We start from the raw sequence: 18198 nt of genomic DNA, 5'->3' as shown, positions 1-18198 counted from the left end.
TGGTTGGATCTCCTTGCTGCCCCTCCCACAGACCCAGCATCCCTTCATGGTATAGTTCCAACAACTGCGTTGAGCAAGCCAAGTGCCCTGGGTCTGACACCAGAGTTCCAGGCACGATGTCTAATGACACCACCAGCACTAAGACTGTCCACCAGTGGGTAGCGTCTCACCTGCACCTGTGCAAGACCCGCGTGGTGACCATGCCATCGGCTATCAGCAGGGGCTGACGAGGAGAGGAGAGCCAGGCTGGCTGTGGAAGCTTCCTCGAGTTCCCTCTTTCCTCCCTGTGTCATCTGGCTTTTCCTGTTCTTCAGCCCTGGGTCCTCTCCTCTGCCCACATGCTGTCTAGGTGTCCTTTCAGGAGGAGCATGCAACTCCCTGCGTGCGACTCTGCCCTCCTCAATGAACTCCTCCCCAACGCTGTTTACACTGTTCTGACACTCCCTGAGTTGTGCCTCCTCCCTAATTCCTATTATTCTGTAGTTCCAATCACAGTTTTAGTTTCCTTGAGAATCAGTGGGTCCCATTCATTCCTTCCTCATGGTCGATGTGCAGGGTTGTGTTCACCCCACAACTCTGGAGCTCGTCGTGGTCCTTCTCCAGCTCAAGACCTTCTCGAGTCCCCGTTTCACCTGCAGAGAAGGTGGAGGTGCCACTGGCCGGCCTCCACTGCCTCCCTGTCCTCGCTGCTGCCCACCCCCTGCCCCTTCAGTTTTAACCCCTTATATGCTGCACACTGGCCCTGGCCCTTCCTGTCTGCCAGGGATCAGCATTATCAATAAAGGGCCAGAGAGGAAATACTTTATCATTTGCATCCATATGGCCTTTGTTGCAACTTTTCAATGCTGCCATTGTAGCATGAAAGGAGACATGGCCATTGCATACACCTATGCTATGTGACTGTAGCCATGAAGTTAAAAGACGCTTACTCCTTGGAAGGAAAGTTACGACCAAGCTAGACAGCCTATTAAAAAGCAGAGACATTACTTTGTCAACAAAGGTCTGTCTAGTCAAGGCTGTGGTTTTTCCAGTGGTCATGTATGGATGTGAGAGTTGGACTATAAAGAAAGCTGAGCGTTGAAAAATTGATGCTTTTGAACTGTGGTGTTGGAGAAGACTCTTGAGCATCCCTTGGACTGTAAGGAGATCCAACCAGTCCATCCTAAAGGAGATCAGTCCTGGGTGTTCATTGGAAGGACTGATGTTGAAGCTGAAACTCCAATTCTTTGGCCATCTGATGAGAAGAGCTGACCCATTGATAAAGACCCTGATGCTGGGAAAGATTGAGGGCAAGAGGAGAAGGGGATGACAGAGGATGAGAAGGTTGGATGGCATCACCGACTCAATGGACATGGGTTTGAGTGGACTCTGGCAGTTGGTGATGGACAGGGAGGCCTGGCTTGCTGTGTTTCATGGGGTTGCAAAGAGTCATACATGACTGAGCGACTGACCTGAACTGAATGCTGTGTGCTCATAAACCTTTATTTATAACCAGTGGGTAGGCCTATAGCCTGAAGTCTATAGGAGGCTGGCCCCTGTACTATCCGGAGAACTCTTAGCCCCAGACAGTCCATGTGGCCAATGCCTTTAGTTCTGTCTTGTCTTTGCTCTGATGTGGCTTCTAAGTGGGACCTCGGCCCTGACCATCTTATTTGACATGACCCCCCTGCTCCATCCGGGGCTTCCCTGGTGACTCAGATGGTAAAGAATCAGCCTGCACTGCAGGAGATGTGAGTTTCATCCCTGGGTCGGGAAGATCCCCTGGACAGAGGAATGGCTACTCACTCCAGTGTTCTTGCCTGGAGAATCCCATGGAGAGAGGAGCCTGGTGGACTATGGTCCAGGGGTCATAAGGTGTCAGACATGACCGAGCGACTAACACTTTCAACTTCCCTCCTCCATCTAACCCTCTTGATTCCCTTCACTGTGTTCAACTTTTATCCTCCTTTAGTTCTTGCCTCCTTTCCTCCATTGGAATGAAGCTTCTCCAGTGGCCATGCTTATTTTCTTTGACCATTGATGTATCCAAGATGCTTTCAGCATTAATGGGCTCATAGGAAGCACCCAAGACATCATTTTTGAATAAATGAGTTAATAGATGAGTAGTTTGCACCTTTGTTTTCCCCATCCATGAGTGTATGAATGCCTTGAGGGCAGCCTTTAGATGAGATCAATTATTGTGTGCTCAGCATTTCATGTAGTGCCCAAAATACAGCTGAGGCTCCATCCATATTTGTTGAATGAGTTGGAGATAAGCACACTTCATAAGCAGCAGAAATATGAACTTTGTTATTAACAAAGGGAACATGTCGCCATTAGTTGTAACCCAGAATTTAAAACATAGAGATTTGTATGTTTGAAATGGATGCAGGTCCAGACATTTAAAGAATCTTGCTTTGCCATCTCATTTCAACTCCCACTTTTAGCTATTATGTATTTCATCAGTTATCAAAGGCAGCATGATCGATTGGATAATGTTCTGGTGGAATTTGAAACGTTGAGTTATATGTTTGGTCGTATAAGTTTCAAAATCAGATTTTTTTTTCCTCTGTGCCAAAATCACTCTTAAAGCAAATTTATGTGTTTAGAGAAATACCTTAACAGCCTTAGTGCATTAAAATACTAATCTTTAATAACCCTTATTAAATGATTACTGTAAAGCAGGATAATAAATGTTTCATAGTCGATGCTTAAAATAGAGAAGCTATAAAACTTGCCTTCAAGAAACTGGTAATCAAATCAGGGAAATAGTCAACCCATGAAAAGGGGGGAAAATAACATATCCAAATTAATGTTGTACAAATTGAGTTTGTGGGCTCTCAGGGAACTGCTTACTTGCACATGGACTGAAACCTTGGTGAAAAGGTGGAAAAAAGAATCTATCAGTGAGCTTTATGAACTCAGCATGGACATCTCCCAGGGCTTAATCTCACTGGGATGCGGCATCCTGTTTCTTTTCCTTCTTGGAGATAGCATCTGTCTCTCTCCTGGGTTCTCCCATGCTTTCTCCAGCTCCCCCATTCTCTAAGAGTCCAGCCTTGACCTCACTATAAAGGAAACACACTTGAAATCCACAGTATTGTTTTTGATGAGCTATTGTTTTTCTAGTTTAGAAAACTCTTTCTGTAACCATCTCAAGCTCTCCTAGCTTGAAATACTTTATTGATGTTACCCACATATTAAATAGACTCTTTGAGGTCTTTAAAATACAATGATTAACTTCCTAGTGATTAAAGATAATTTACTTGGAGAGAGAAAAATCCCTTCTGTGCTTAACTCTAAGGAGGAAATGTTTCTGCTTATCGTGAAGACAGGTGCTTTGTGGAGCTTGGCACTTCTTCCTGGGAGCAGACACCACTTCTTGGGGATGCAGATATGACTGGGATAGGGTGACGCTGTTGGGTTCCATCCTGGGGACAGTGAGATCACTTTTGGCACAATCTATACAGTGCAGTCCCCAAAGGTATAAATCGTGTGACTTAGGCTCTCCCTGAGCCTAAGACAGATGAGATTTGCTAAAGCAGGAAATTCATGAGTGGAAGCAAAGTTCACAGAACAAGAAAAGCAAAGACAAGTCAGGCCTGAAAATGAAGTCTGTTTGTTTTAGGAGATCTGTAGTGTTTATCAAGGAAAAGAAGCTCGGTAAAACCCAGAACAAAAGACATGGATGTATAGTCTGCAGCCTAGTTTTGTGATTTTTATCAGATAGCATCTAGGGAGATGCTTAAAAGGGGTGTCCTTGTGAACAATGGACTCTGTTCAGCAGTGCAGCTGAAAGGCTAAACCCTGACCACTGATTCGTGAAGTTTCAACTTGTTAGGATGATGGTATGTGGACTTAGAGCTTGGGAGCAAAGTCATGAGACACAGCATGACCAAATGCCATTTTCTGGTTTTCAGGCTTGATCAAGCCTATCAGAAGGCATTGTGGGCAGATGGTCTACCTTGAGGGGGATGGATGTATCTTGGAAATACTGTTGTAAACCGATTCTGATGATCTTTATAAAGTCAGAAAGGAGTTTAAATAAATGGCCTCCCTGCATATCATCTGCCTGTCTGCACCTACTGGAATCTCTGGTACATCCAATTATTATTCCAGGCACAAGGAGTGGTGACAATGACTATTTATAACTTGCCAGGTAGATGGGAGACTCCATTTATGTGTCTTCTGGAATTCCCTGCACAACCCCCCCACCCCAAGGGAGATAGCACTGTCCCCATTTACAGATGAGCAAGCTGGGTCAGTGGAATCAGCCTCCGGAACCAGGGTCACACGGCTGATGCATGTGTGAGCTAGTCCTTGAAGACAGACCCTCCCCTCTCTGTAGGCGCCCAGCCTCCCCTTTGGGAGGAAACACCATCATCCTAAGCTGCCCCCGTCTCTCTCCTGGGGTCCACATTTTTATCCACAGGCTGCCATGGTAGAGGGATATGGAGACCCGACATGGTGGCTGGTGTTTTCTGGATTGGTGGAAGCTTGAGAAAGGGGTGGAATGAGCTGGGGTTATTAAACCCAAGGCAGAAATGTCTGTGGGATTATTTAGCACAGCCCTTTATGCGTACAGAAGTCTGGTAGGTGAGGAAGGAACCAGTTCTTATGGTCCTCCCTGAAAATAGCAGTGTATTCTGTCCTGGTCCTTGAGCACTGAGTTCCTGAAAGTGGGGCAATCACAGCGTCCCTTCAGGCGAGTGTTGCAGGGTCCTTACTTGCAATAAGGAATTTTGTCACCAAGCTCAAGTTTGACCACTTGCCCCTCAAGAATCCGATCCTGAGAGAGGTAAGTGTTGGGTAAAAGGAAAGATAGCTTTATCGAGGAAGCCAGCAGTCCTGGGGAGAAGGTGGACTCATGTCCCAAAGGACCAACTCCCCACTCCCCATGTTTTGCTTGGAGATTTTATAGGAAAAAGAGGAAGAGGGTTGAGGAGAGGGTTGCCTTGTATGTGGTCAGTTCATGGACCTTCTGCTGACTGGTGGGTGGTGAAGTAATCTGGACTCAACATCATTGACCTTCTGGTTCCAACCGGTCTGGGGTCTCTGTGCTTGTGGGCAGCATACAGTTATCATCTCCCACTTGGCAGGGGTTTCAGTATCTGCAAAACAGCTCAGAGGATGCATCTGAGAATATTACCTATAGCCCTGAAGGAGGAACTAAAGGTCTTTGACTTTACCTGATGGCTAAACTGTTATTTTTGTCTGTTTAACTGTTTTGCTTTGCTTCTGCATTTTCTCATTTCTCTGATTAAGCTTATTCTTTGGCTTATTTATTTATTTATTTATTTATTTTACAGACAAGGGGTAGGCAGAGCACATTTGAGTGAGGCCCTGTTCTGGAAGGTCCCATAGGATCCTGCTCAGTTACATTTTGGACTTCAGTTCACATATTTCCAGAAAGTATAGTTGAATCCCACCCTTTCTCTCCCCACCAAAATATTATGAGGCCAGAGGCACCAACTGTATACGCTAAGATATATAGAGACCTGCATTTAAAAAAAATCTGCACAAAGAAGATATGTTCCATTATAGAGAACACATATACTATTTAGAAATTTGCTAGTACTTATGTAACCGCTCAGGACAATGCTTTGATGTTCATTGTCCAGAAGTCATAGCAGTCTCCTGTTGACAGTCCTGGGTCACTCCTGACTCCTGGCGTGATTATTAACATTGTTTTTCTCTCTCTCAAAAGAGCTCCAGTTCAGATCATTAATCATGCTGTCATCCTGTTATCATATACTCAATTGTCTGTGTTTCAGTAAATTTGCCTCCATAATGCTCTGCTAAACTTCTTGTTTTCCCTCAGTCAATGACCTCTCACATTTTTTCATTCCCTGATGTACACTGGATAATCTCCATGTTTTATATTCTTTCTTGCCCTGGTCCAAATCAACTCAAGAGACAAAGGCTAAACCATCTTACAAGTTTTTGTATTCTAACTAAATAACGTTGGAGCCTAGCATCTCTTCCAATTAACTTTTGCATGTTTTCTTCTTAGTCTTTAGGAAATATTTTATAGGCACTAAAATATCCCTAAGATCTTTGAATTAAAGTTAATGCTCCAATTTAAAAACTCCTTAGGTGTTACAATCCTGCAGGTTAAATGACTGATTCCTAAAAAAAGTAACCTGCATATTCAAAATATTAATATAATCAAGAAAAAATGAACATGGTCAATAGAAGCTTGCAGCTTTGAAAATGTGAGAAATACGTAATCATGAAATTACTAATGCCTAGTTGAGCCCAAGGCTGTGTGATTTAGTCAGATCGTTCAGGGGACTGGAAAGGCTGTCAGGGGCTTTGTGCTTCAAATAGAGTGAGCAAGCAGGATAGAGCAGGATGTCTCTGGGCCTGTGAGCTAGAACAGGTAGACAATAGCCAGTTGGTGGAGCTGGCCAGGTGGTGGAGAGAAGAATGCTGGTGAGAGTTTGGTTTCCTAGAGTACGTGCTGGTGAGCAGGTGGCAGTTCTCATTCGGGAAGAGACAGTTCGTGTCTCTGTGCACGTTGCTCCTGCTCGGACCAGAAAATCTATGTAAATAACACACTTTACACAGGTCGCATTCCCCATGAAGAAGGAATCAAGTTTGGTGGAACCACAATTCTAGTTCTTCTGCGATGTTTTAGCAATGACTTTCTTTCTGCCGGGTTCCCAGTGAGTGAAGGACCTGGAGATCTGAGGCTCATGTTATGATGTCAGTGATCACTAAGGACATACTGGGACCACATCTCACCTTTGCCTGATGACCACCGCACACAGAGGAATTTGGGTCATCAGCTTTCTCTGCAGCTCCTCAGTGTCTCCCCAGTGGCAGCTGAATTGCAGATTTCTCTCTGTGGATCTCTGCCTTGGCCTGGCCTCCTGCACCAACACTAGCTTCCTTCCATTCTTGGTCACCTTTAGGGTCTTCTCCAGGGCTACTTTCCATCCTGGGTGTGGCTTGGGGCCCAGTCCCACCCTAAGCACCTGCCTTTTCCCTGCTCCCCCGCCTCTGATTCTTGAATTCACCTTGATGCCCTTGGCCCCCAGTGTCCTCCTCCTCATTGTCCTGGCTCATTGGTCTATGTCTTGTTGGTTGGTTCACAGTGGCCTTGAAGGTGTGGGCTGTGGGATGCCCAGGGCCCAGGACAGTGGGACCGCCCCACAGCAGGTGGTAAGGAAGTGAGTGAGGATGGAGGCCCTTTAGTTGGAGCTCAAGGCTCCATCTCTAGCACAGACCCTCCACCGTGTTTGGTTCCAGATCTGCTGAAAGGAACACACACCCTCATTTGATATACAGAATACAAATATTATGAAGTATGATAACCTGTTTAAATAAATAAGGACTTCCCAGGGTGACGCTAGTGGTAAAGAATCCATCTGCCGATGCAGGAGATGCGAGAGTCGTGGATTCAATCCCTGGGTCAGGAAGATCCCCTGGAGTAGGAAATGTCTACCCACTCAAGTATCCGTGCCTGGAGAATCCCATGGGCAGAGAAACCTGGTGGGTTACAGTCCATGGAGTCACAAAGAGTCAGACAGGAGTGAGCGTGAGCACACCCAAGTAAATACTGATGATACGTTTACCAACATGTCCATTGGTATCAATTTATATTTTTGTATATATTTATTTATCTATATATTTATTATTATATAATATTTATACACATATATAAATGGTGATCTATATTTTGATAATTAGCAACCAAGTGATAGGCACGCGGCAGGCATCACCTTTGACTTTTCACAATGATAGATACTGTTGTTCAGGCGCTAAGTCATGTCCAACACGATGATACTAAGCATTGGGTATTTTTATCACCATTCTAAGGGGCTTCCCAGGTGGCTCAGTGGGTAAAGAATCTTCCTGCAATGCAGGACATGAAGGCAGATGAGAGTTTGATCCCCAGGTTGGGAAGATCCCCTGGAGGAGGGCATGGCAACCCACTCCAGTATTCTTGCCGGGAAAATCCCGTGGACAGAGGAGCCTGGTGGGCTACAGTCCAGAGGGTCACAAAGAATCAGACACGACTGAAGCGACTGAGCATGCCTTCTAAAAGGGGGAAACTGAGAGCTTGTGCTGTTACGTAATCCGGCCACGATCTTACTGCCAGTAGGTGGAAGTATTGAGCCATATATACATACACCTCAATCCTATACATATGTATGTCACGCACTCAAAACATACACACACAAACATGTATATCTATCCATCTATCTGTACCTATTGATCTATCGATCGATCTATCTAGTCTTTTCCTAGAAATCTTAAGGAAAGAATTTTAGTATGTCAATGTCTTTTAAACCACTTTTTACTTAATTAAATTTTAGTTTAATTATCCAATCTTGATAAACACATAGATGAAATTAGCTTTACTTTGGAACTCTCTGCTGCACATTTCCATGTAGCTGTGATAGGGAAATAATCTTCCAAAGAAAGAGAGGACCTGAAAATCTAGGAATATGCACAGAAATGGTTTAGATGGTAACTGACATCAAAAAATTATAGAATGTCTCACGGAATGTCATGTCTAAATATTGTTTCCATTAGCTCCTTTATTCTTGTGGAATGGCCACCTATTTTAAAAACTCAGCCTGGCTTTATTTATGTTTCTCAAGTTCTGATCACCTTTAATATATGCATCTTTGATTATTCATTATCATTATGTGAAGTTCTACTTGTTGTTCTGTCACTAAATTGTGTCCGACTCTTTGTGACCCCATGGCCTTCAGCATGCCTGTCTCCTCTGTCTTTCACTATCTCTGGGAATTTGCTTAAATTCATGTCCATTGAATCAGTGATGCTATCTAACCATCTCCCTCTATTGTCTCCTTCTCCTCTTGCTCTCAATCTTTCCCAGCATCAGGGTCTTTTCCAATGAGCTGACTCTTTGCATCAAGTGGCCAAAGTATTGGAGCTTTAGCCTCAGCATCAGTCTTTCCAATGAATATGCAGAATTGATTTCCTTAGAGTTGAGTGGTTTGATCTCCTGGTGTCCAAGGGACTCTCAAGAGTCTTCTCCAGCATCACAATTCAAAAGCATCAGTTCTTCAGAAGGTCTACTACATACAAATTATTCAAAAGGAAAGCAAAAGGAAATCATGAAATAAAATTTATAGCCATCGTTTAATGGGACGGTATTTTGTATCAGTCTCTTTCTTCCCTAGGCTGAATTGTTTGTTCAGGATGAAGGAACATTCTGGATGTCAGTTATTCAGCCCAGAGTTTTAAGCCTGCTAGACATTTTCTAGTCTACCTTTCTCTTTGATTGCAAAAAAAAAAAAAAAAAAAAAAAAAACTTTGATAGATTTTGATTCTAGTAAGATTTTTGTAGAGTTGGAAAATCTGAATTCCTTTCTGTCTTTAATGTCCATTCTCATTGGTTTAGACAAATATTTCTATATTAAGAGCCTCTCAGTGGTCCAGTCAGTCATTAGATTGGGCCACTGAACCTGGCGCCCCTCCAGACTGCTGCAGTAGGCTATGGAACAGAGAGAAGACCTATGGGAAGGCTGCATCTCGCTGTTTAGAGTTGGGCTGTACATGGTCAGAAACTCCTCAGAAATATCGATTCTTTTGCCCTTCATACAACTCAAGTTTATCAGTGTTCCCATTTTCATGGGCACTATTATGTCAGTAAGTGTGCAAAATAAAAGTGCTTATATCATGAATCATAATTCCTCTTGTAACATATTTGGTAGAATACTCTGTAATCTGTTACTCAATATGTTTTACAAACACTAGGAAAGAAACCAGCTTCTCCATGCATATATTTGATAATAAGCTGACAAATACTTGTGTCTGTTTTTATTCTGAATTAGCAGAACTTCTATTCATTTGTAGCTTGATAATGATGATGAATAAAAAACCTCTCTTTCATGCCCCCACACTCACTGTAGACAGGAAGGTCACTGACTGATTTCTGGCTTGTTCAGCTCACTCAGGAGTGACAGATACTAGCTTATGGTGAATCACATTTCAACAAGAGACAGGACTTAAATAATGGGAGGGAAATAATATGCATCTTATTGTCCCACCAGGTGAAAATTAAGCATCGCCTACCTCCAGATTTCTATCTGTAAAGGCAAGAGTTCCTTGGCTGTCTATTTAACAGCGAGCACTGCTTTTCCACTCTCTTTGGCAAAGGAACAGAATGCTGGCTGAGTTTTAAAAGGCTCTGGAACTTCCTGATAAGACAGCAGGTCACCCATCGGAACCCATCATCCCCCTGAAGGACCACTGTGAGGCTGCAGGATGTGTTTCCAACCGTAGCTTGGCTCCTTGACTAAAACATCTGTCAGATGCGCTGGGTTGGAGAAACACATGTACAACATTCTTTGTCATTCAGTCGCTAAGTCATGTCTGATCTCTGCGGCCCCACAAACTGTAGCCCACCAGGCTCCTCTGTCCTCCACTATCTCCCCAAGTTTGCTCAAATTCATGTCCAGTACTGCCTTCCAGGCACAAATTCTTCCCTTGTTTTTGCAATAGGAAAGAAATCTATTTGCACATTTTTATCTAAAAAGCTCTATATCACCCTATCATAAAATGGGTTAGAGTGGTGTGCAGAGATATTGGAGGTTCCAGGAAAGAGGAACCCATGGGCGAGTCTGCTAGGCATGACTCAGTACTCCTCCTTTATGAGAAATCTGGGTGAGATTGTTCAGCGAAGTGGATGATGAACATGGATAGAGGCTCTCACGGTCACTGGTGGATGCGCCCTTGCTCTGGTGGATGCCATGGGAAGCATCTTCTCTAGTATCGGGGCAAACGCTTCCCACACTATTCTTGCTTAATGAGCCCTGGGATTGTTGACTCCTTCCTCCCACTCTTCTTTCTGTGGCATGTTTGATGTCTCTGATAGCTGCAGAGTAAAGATTTATCTGAGCATCCCTCTTCCTCTCTGGTCTGTTCTCAGACCCTCCTCATCTTGGTCTTGAGTAAAACCCAGCCACCACTGTGGTTTCTGAAACTTTGCCTGAAATTCCGAGACCTGTTCTTCCATGTTGTTGAAGTAACTGATGGTCCTCTTGTAGCCCGTTATTTTTTCAGTGTAGTGTAATGGTCCGTGTACAGGGTCTGTGGTCAGACCGCCTAGACTCAGGACATAACCCCCACCTGGATGCTGGTCATGTGAACTTGGTCAGGTTCCTCTGGGCTGTAGTGTCTTCATCTGTGAAACTGGAGGAGTAACACAAGCATCTCCTTCTATGATTCCTGTAAGTTTCCTGAGCTTCTGAAAGAGAAGCACCCAGCCTGGAGACTTACACCAGAGTTTAGCACTCAATAGAGATTGTAGAGTTTTTAATCTCGTCTGGGCTTCCCTGGTGGCTCAGATGGTTAAGAATCCACCTGCAATGTGGGAGACCTCAGTTCAATCCCTGGGTTGGAAGGATCCGCGGAGAAGGAAACGGCTACCCACTCCAGTATTCTGGCCTGGAGAATTCCAGTAGAGTCCATGGGGTCGCAAAGAGTCAAACACGAATGAGCGACTTTCCCTTCACTTCAGAGATTTTTAAATTATAGACCAGTCTTGAGCTGGAAGATACCAAGGCAGATCTTTTTTAATGTTTTCAGCTCCTTGATTTCCTGCTCAAGGCTTCCTGGATCCTACAGAAATTTCCTATGTGGTTTTCATGCTGTGTGGCCCCAAGTTACTGGCAGAAGTAGGTAGTCATGAGGGCGCTTGATAAAGCTTGTGGATTCTGTCTCACACCATATCCACCCGTGCTGGGAGCTATAGCTAGACACACCTACATCTTTCTTCCATTTCTTCATTTTCCATAAAGTCTGTTGGTGATGACGGTGGTTTTTGTTTGTCTCCATTTCACTGAGCAAACTGCAGTTTGGTTATATGAGCCTGGGTGCAGAACCTGCTCTGCAGAGATTTAGCCTTCTCTTCAGAATTAGGCATCCAGGTTAATATTAGCTTTAGAAACTCAATAGAGTCTTGTAATTGTTTCATATATTTGCTTTTGGGGGTCTGCTTCAGTGAGTAATTCCCTTTGGGAGACACACAGTGAACATGGATTCAAAACTCCCCCAATATTATGCTTTTCTTTCCAAAAACACAAGTCCGAGAGGTGTCTCTGCCTGTTTTTGTGAGCATCTTTCCAGGATATTAAAGCAGACTGTACAGTAAATATGTCTAACTTCTATCTCATATATTTTAATGCAAGCCAGGGTGTTTTTTTAAAATATCTGTTTCAAGTTAAAGCAAGTGATCAGATACTATATTTAACAGTTGATAAAATCAGTTCTTATTGAAATCTCTATGATTAATACTTTGTGTATGTAAAACTAGTTAACAATATCATGAGCTAAAGAGAGAAGCACATGACACATACAACGTATAGTAGAATATTTTTACATTTTTGGAACGTGAGAAAGTGAAAGTGAAATTGTTAGTCGTTCAGTCGTGTCCGACTCTGCGACCCATGGACTGTAGCCCAACAGGCTCCTCTGTCTGTGGAATTCTGCAGGCAAGAACACTGGAGCGGGTAGCCATTCCCTTCTCCAGGGGATCTCCCCGACCCAGGATCCAACCCTGGTCTCCTGCATTGCAGGCTGATTCTTTACCATCTAGCCCCCAGGAAGCTGTGAAGTTGAATGAATTTGAAACATTTTGTGATGACATCAACTGTTGATTGAAATTCAGTCAAATTTGGCTGAAAGCTGGCAGCAACCTTTCAGGACAGAACAGTACTTGCTGTCCTCTTCATGCCGGTCTCGGGATCTGTGTCTGCGTTTCAGATCTTAGGTGAGCCTAAAACAGGCCTAACACTTAATTTAAATGGATCATCTTGTAGCCAAACCTATTTTTAGTTGTCCTGCTGATAACATGTCTGTTGGTACAGTATGATTGGATCTGACAAAGTACAAGGCCATTGAATTGTCCTCCAAAACCAATTGTCCCTGAAATATGTCCTGTGGATACAGTTGTGTGTATTTTTCCATTAATTTTCAAGGATATTTTCCTATTATCTTAATTGCACCATAAATTAAGACACTTGCTGATTGAGTAGAAAACTCTTAGCAATAGAGAAAAGCATAAGAATCAAACCTGGTTATTAGAGTTTTTAAAAGATAAGTATTAGGGCACACCTGTGTCTGACAGGGGCTTCCCACGTAGTGTTAGTGGTAAAGAACCCGCCTCCCAATGCAGGAGACTTAAGAGATGTTGGTTCGATTCCTGGGTTGGAAAGATCCTCTGCAGAAGAAAACGGCAACCTTCTCCAGGACTCTCGCCTGGGAAATCTTTGGACTGAGAAGCCTGGCATGCTGCAGTCCGTGGGGTCACACAGAGTCAGACACGACTGAGGTGACTTAGCACGCATGGCACGCTGTCTGAAAGGGTATCATCTTTATTATCAGCAGGCTCAAACAGCAAGTTATGAAGATAATGCTTTCGGTGCTGTATACGAAGTTCTGTTGACAATCTATAATAAATTCCTAAATGCCTGATGAGCATGGTGATTAAGTAAAGGTTTGCCATAATTTGTCATTTCTAAGTCCATAATTTTGATCTAATCATGAGATCAGAAAGGCAATGACTCCATTTCAATACCCTCCCCTCCTCTAAATGAATTCCCCAGAAATGAAGAAATAAGAAATTAAGAATTGATTATCACATTTCATGGTCACCATAGTAGCAAGAATGTCTAAAGCTGATTCAGGACACTAACCCTATAGTTTAATTTTCACAAATGAAAAACATTTTTAAAGTCCTTACTAAAAGCACATAATTTATGCCAAAGTCATACTCGAGTATATAAGTAAAATCAAAGAATTTTGTTGTCTTCTACACAAACATGATATTAATGCTATACCTCTATATTCTGAGTCACATTTCATGTTTTTAATATTTTTCTCACACTGTTTTTTCCCAAATTCATGTAGCTTTTATTATGGTATAATGATTGTTCTATTTTATTATTATTGCTGAGAATCTCTGTCTAATTTTTTTCTTTTTTAAATTTTTTTACCTTTCATTTTTTTACAGTAGGTCCTTCTTGGCCATCTATTTAAAATACAGTCAGTCCCAAACACCCAATCAATCCCTCCCCTTACCCTTCTCTTCCGGTGACCATAAGTTCATTCTCTAAGTCTGTGAGTCTGTTTCTGTTCCGTAAATAAGTTCATCTCCCACTGTTTCTGAAGGTTATTAAGAATATACAAATAAAGTACTGTCTATGGCTTTAAAGTGTATTGCAAATTTTTGCTGCCCATTTTTGGTGGTATCAATGTTATATACCTATCGAAAAGTTGTGTGTGTGTTAATTGTTCATTCGTGTCCAACTCTTTGCGACCCCATGGACTGTAGCCCGCCAGGCTCCTCTGTCCATGGGTTTTCCCAGGAAAGAACACTGGAGTGGGTTGCCATTTCCTACTCCAAGAGATCTTCCCAACCCAGGAATCGAACCCAGGTTTCCTACATTACAGGCAGATTCTCTACCATCTGAGCCATCAGGGAAGCCTCGCTATGTACCTAAGTGCTATATAACTCAGGATGCTTGTGTGTGGAATCACACTGGCTATTTCCTGTCACTTAGAACTCACGTGGGCTCCGGTTGCTCAGACAGTAAAGAGTCCACTTGCCAATGCAGGAGACTTGAGTCTGACCCCTAGGCTGGGAAGATCCCCTCAAGAAGGAAATGACAACCCACTCCAGTATTCTTGCCTGGAATGTCCCAAGGACAGAGGTGCCTGGTGGGCTACAGCCCATGGGGTCGCAAAGAGTCAGACATGACTGAACGGCTAAATGATAGAACTCAGGCACCAGGTTCCACCTCGTGGTGTAGATCATTAGGGTGCTCTTGGGGCCTGTGTTCCATCTATAAGAGCACAGTGTTATCCACACAAAATCAAGTCTCTCTGGAATAAATACTGAGCAGGCAAGACACAGAGCAGTAGCTTATGGATGTTTAGGCTTTTCTTCTCTCCTGCTTTTTTATCAACTTTCTATTTTACATTGGAGCATAGTTTTGGGGATTCCCTGGTGGCTCAGTAGGCAAAAAATTCCAACTGCAATGGACCGCCTGCAATGCAGGGGACTCTGATTCAATCCCTGGGTCCAGACGATCCTCTCGAGGAGTATATGGCAACCCACTCCAGTATTCTTATCTGGGAAATCCCTTGGACAGAGGAGCTTGGTGGGTGATAGTTCATGGGGGTCACAAAGAATCGGACACAACTGAGCAACCAAACCACCGCCACCACAGTCGATTTCCAATATTGTGTTAGTTTCAGGCCTACAGCAGAGTGATTCGGTGAAACACGTGTCTCTTTCTTTTTCACATTCCTCCCCCATTTAGGTTGTTAGGTAATGTTGAGCAGAGTTTGCTGTGCTGTCCAGGAAGCTGAGCCCTTTCTTCTTTCCTGTATGTTTCTAGAACCAAACTTCGTGTCCTCTTACGACATCGGAAATTTCACCTACTTCTTCTTCCGAGAAAATGCCGTGGAGCACGACTGTGGGAAGACCGTGTTCTCCCGAGCTGCCCGGGTGTGTAAGAACGACATCGGGGGCCGCTTCCTGCTGGAGGACACGTGGACCACGTTCATGAAGGCCCGCCTCAACTGCTCCCGCCCGGGTGAGGTCCCTTTCTACTACCACGAGCTCCAGGGCACCTTCTTCCTGCCCGAGCTGGACCTGATCTACGGCATCTTCACCACCAACGTGTACGTAACTGCAAACCACTCTTGCCTTGCTCTTCTGCTCCTGGTGAATGACTCTACTGTTCTCTGCCCTTTGAGCTTTACAAGTTGCTTTAACAGGAATGTTTCTTCTTTTCCTGGGCTAACAGCCAAAAAAAAAAAAAAAAAATGTGAGTGTGAATTCAGTGCTACCAAAAGGGATGTGATTTCTGAGACGGGTGTTAGGAAAATAAAGCTACTCAGAAAGTTTTGATCTATCCTTCTGTTATGGTAGTCTCAAATTATTCTCTGTACATTTTTCCTTCTGATTTACTAGTGTGTTTTGGGCACAGGCCCATTCTGAACTGCTAGAACATATTAGATGTCTTTTTTTAAAAATTTATTTTTAAGTGGTTAATTGCTTTTCATTGTTGTGTTCCTGTCTGTACATCAACATGCATCAGCCAGAGTTATATATGTATCCCCTCTCTCCCCATCTTACCCCTCTAGGTCTCTTTCTTTTACCCTATACATAAGTCATGCATCTTTGCATAATGAAACCAGTGTTGTCTGGAGAGCCTGATCTTTGCGATAACATAACTTTTAACTGAGATGTACATGTAGGAAAAGCACATAAGTAGGCTTACCCTATTATATTTGATGACTAACTTAGACATTTCTAAAGGAATGATTCTACTTTTAAAGTATTTTTGAAAAAAAATACAGTGTTTTATTTCTTTCGAGAGATACTCTTCCTTCAGAACTGACACTATTTGGACTAAGTATAGGATATACAGTTTCCTGCCTCGCATTCTGCCTGGTGGAGTGTGCCAGGACTCTGCACTTAATTCCCTTCCTTAGCTGACGTGCTCAGACTCCATGAGATGGCACCCACCACCAGGAATCACAGAGACTCGAGCTCTACTTTTTTCCGCCTTCGCAGTGGGCATGATGGTTCTGCAGGGTGATTTCTGCTTTGCAGCACCTTTGAAATCTCTCATCTGGTGACCTAATGGTTTGGACAACAGCCAGATATCTGTGTCCAGGGTAAAGGATCTGAGTCAGGATGAGTTGAAGTACCAATCATGGAGGTGTGATGGCCAAGTGTCCGGGTCTGTCCTGGATCACAGCTTTTAGCACCAAGGCCTGCTCAGTGCTGGGAAGCCTCTTGGTCTTGGGCAAACCAGGACAGTTGGTCACTCTACCATGTCTCCTCAGCTTCCTGAGTCTTGCCAACTTCTGTTTTCATCCCCTCTGCATCCAAATGGTGCATGCTCAGTCACTCAGTAGTGTCCGACTTTTTGCGACCCCTTGGACTGTAACCAAGAATGCAGGCTCCTCTATCCCTGGGATTTTCCAGGCAAGAACACTGGAGTTACTTGCCCCTTCTTCCGCCAGGGTGTTTTCCTGACCCAGGGATCGAACCCATGTCTCCTGTGTCTCCTGCATTGGCAGCGGGATTCTTTATCACTGAACCACTTGGGAAGGCTGTCCACAAATTGCATTTCTGAAGAATCACTTCATCTGCATCTTACTTCCTTCTTACTCTTCCCTCCCATTTTTCCTACTGCTGAGCTTAAGTGTTAACATTTGCTTTCTAACAAGTTTGTTCCGTGAGGAGTCTTCTTTCTGATGCAAAGTTAGAAAAACAAGACTAAAATGGATGACTCCCTACTCACCCCCACCCCACCAGGACCATCTTTGTTATAAATCTGGTTTTCAAACCCAGAGGTTATTTTCTCTCCTTGATAAGTTTCTTTGGGGGGAAAAAAAAATCAATGTATAGCTTCTGAAGTTGATTTGCTTTCCAAAACCTTATTTAAGAAATAGTGTAAGCTGCACAAGATGAATGTTCACTGGCTCTGTTGACATCAATTTTACACACAATGGGAGCTTGGCTTACTGAGCTGTTCATTGCCCTGGCTGCGGGCAAACGCGAACAATTTAAAAAGTTGAGGAAGTTCTGTGCCTGGGCCATTCCAGGAGGGTGAGTGGTCTATTTAGATACCTGCAAAGATAAGTTTCAGGCTATCCAGAATATTTGCTTAGTGCTGAAGATGCTCATCGTGTTGGAAATCACCTGATACAGAGACCTTATACTAACAGAAAGAGAATCACTAGTCCTTCCATGTCTCTCTCTAGCACTTACTCTCAGTAGGTCTTGGGAACTGCTTTCTGATCTATCCATTGCAAATCCCGGCATATGTCTCACCTCTGCTCCCTCTCCTGTCTCAGCCTTGCTCTTACTCTCTCAGGAAATGATGTGCATTCTTGGCAAGACTTGCTCGAAATTGAAAGAAAATGCCAGTTTGAGGTACCGGTTGTGTCTTGTCTCTGAACTGATGGCTAAAACTGCCCTAGCTGAGCTTCCCAGTGCTTAGGCTCACAGGTTTGGTTGGTCTCCAGCACAGGGGACTAGGGATAAAGTTCAGTGTTCCAGCTCATTCTGTCCCTAGTTGTTCAGCTGCTAAGTCATGTCTGACTCTCTGTGACCCCATAGACTGCAACGCACCAGGCTTCCCTGTCCTTCACCATCTCCTGGAGTTTGCTCAAACTCATGTCTGTTGGGTTGGCGACATCATCCAACCGTCT

General features: G+C 43.7%; 1 protein-coding gene across 5 annotated transcripts in view; it reads left to right on the top strand.

Moving 5' to 3' along the window:
- The window catches only part of SEMA5A (semaphorin 5A), a 534007-nt gene that overhangs the window by 351093 nt on the left and 164716 nt on the right, over positions 1 to 18198 (top strand). For all 5 annotated transcript variants that reach the window (XM_065905244.1, XM_065905242.1, XM_065905243.1 and 2 more), the window contains one exon: positions 15366 to 15651. In XM_065905244.1, the coding sequence (XP_065761316.1) occupies positions 15366 to 15651 (286 nt within the window). The remainder of the gene's footprint in view (positions 1 to 15365; positions 15652 to 18198) is intronic.

Source organism: Muntiacus reevesi, chromosome 14 (assembly GCF_963930625.1).
Source record: "Muntiacus reevesi chromosome 14, mMunRee1.1, whole genome shotgun sequence".
NCBI lineage: Eukaryota > Metazoa > Chordata > Mammalia > Artiodactyla > Cervidae > Muntiacus > Muntiacus reevesi.
This window is presented reverse-complemented; position numbering and strand designations above follow the sequence as displayed.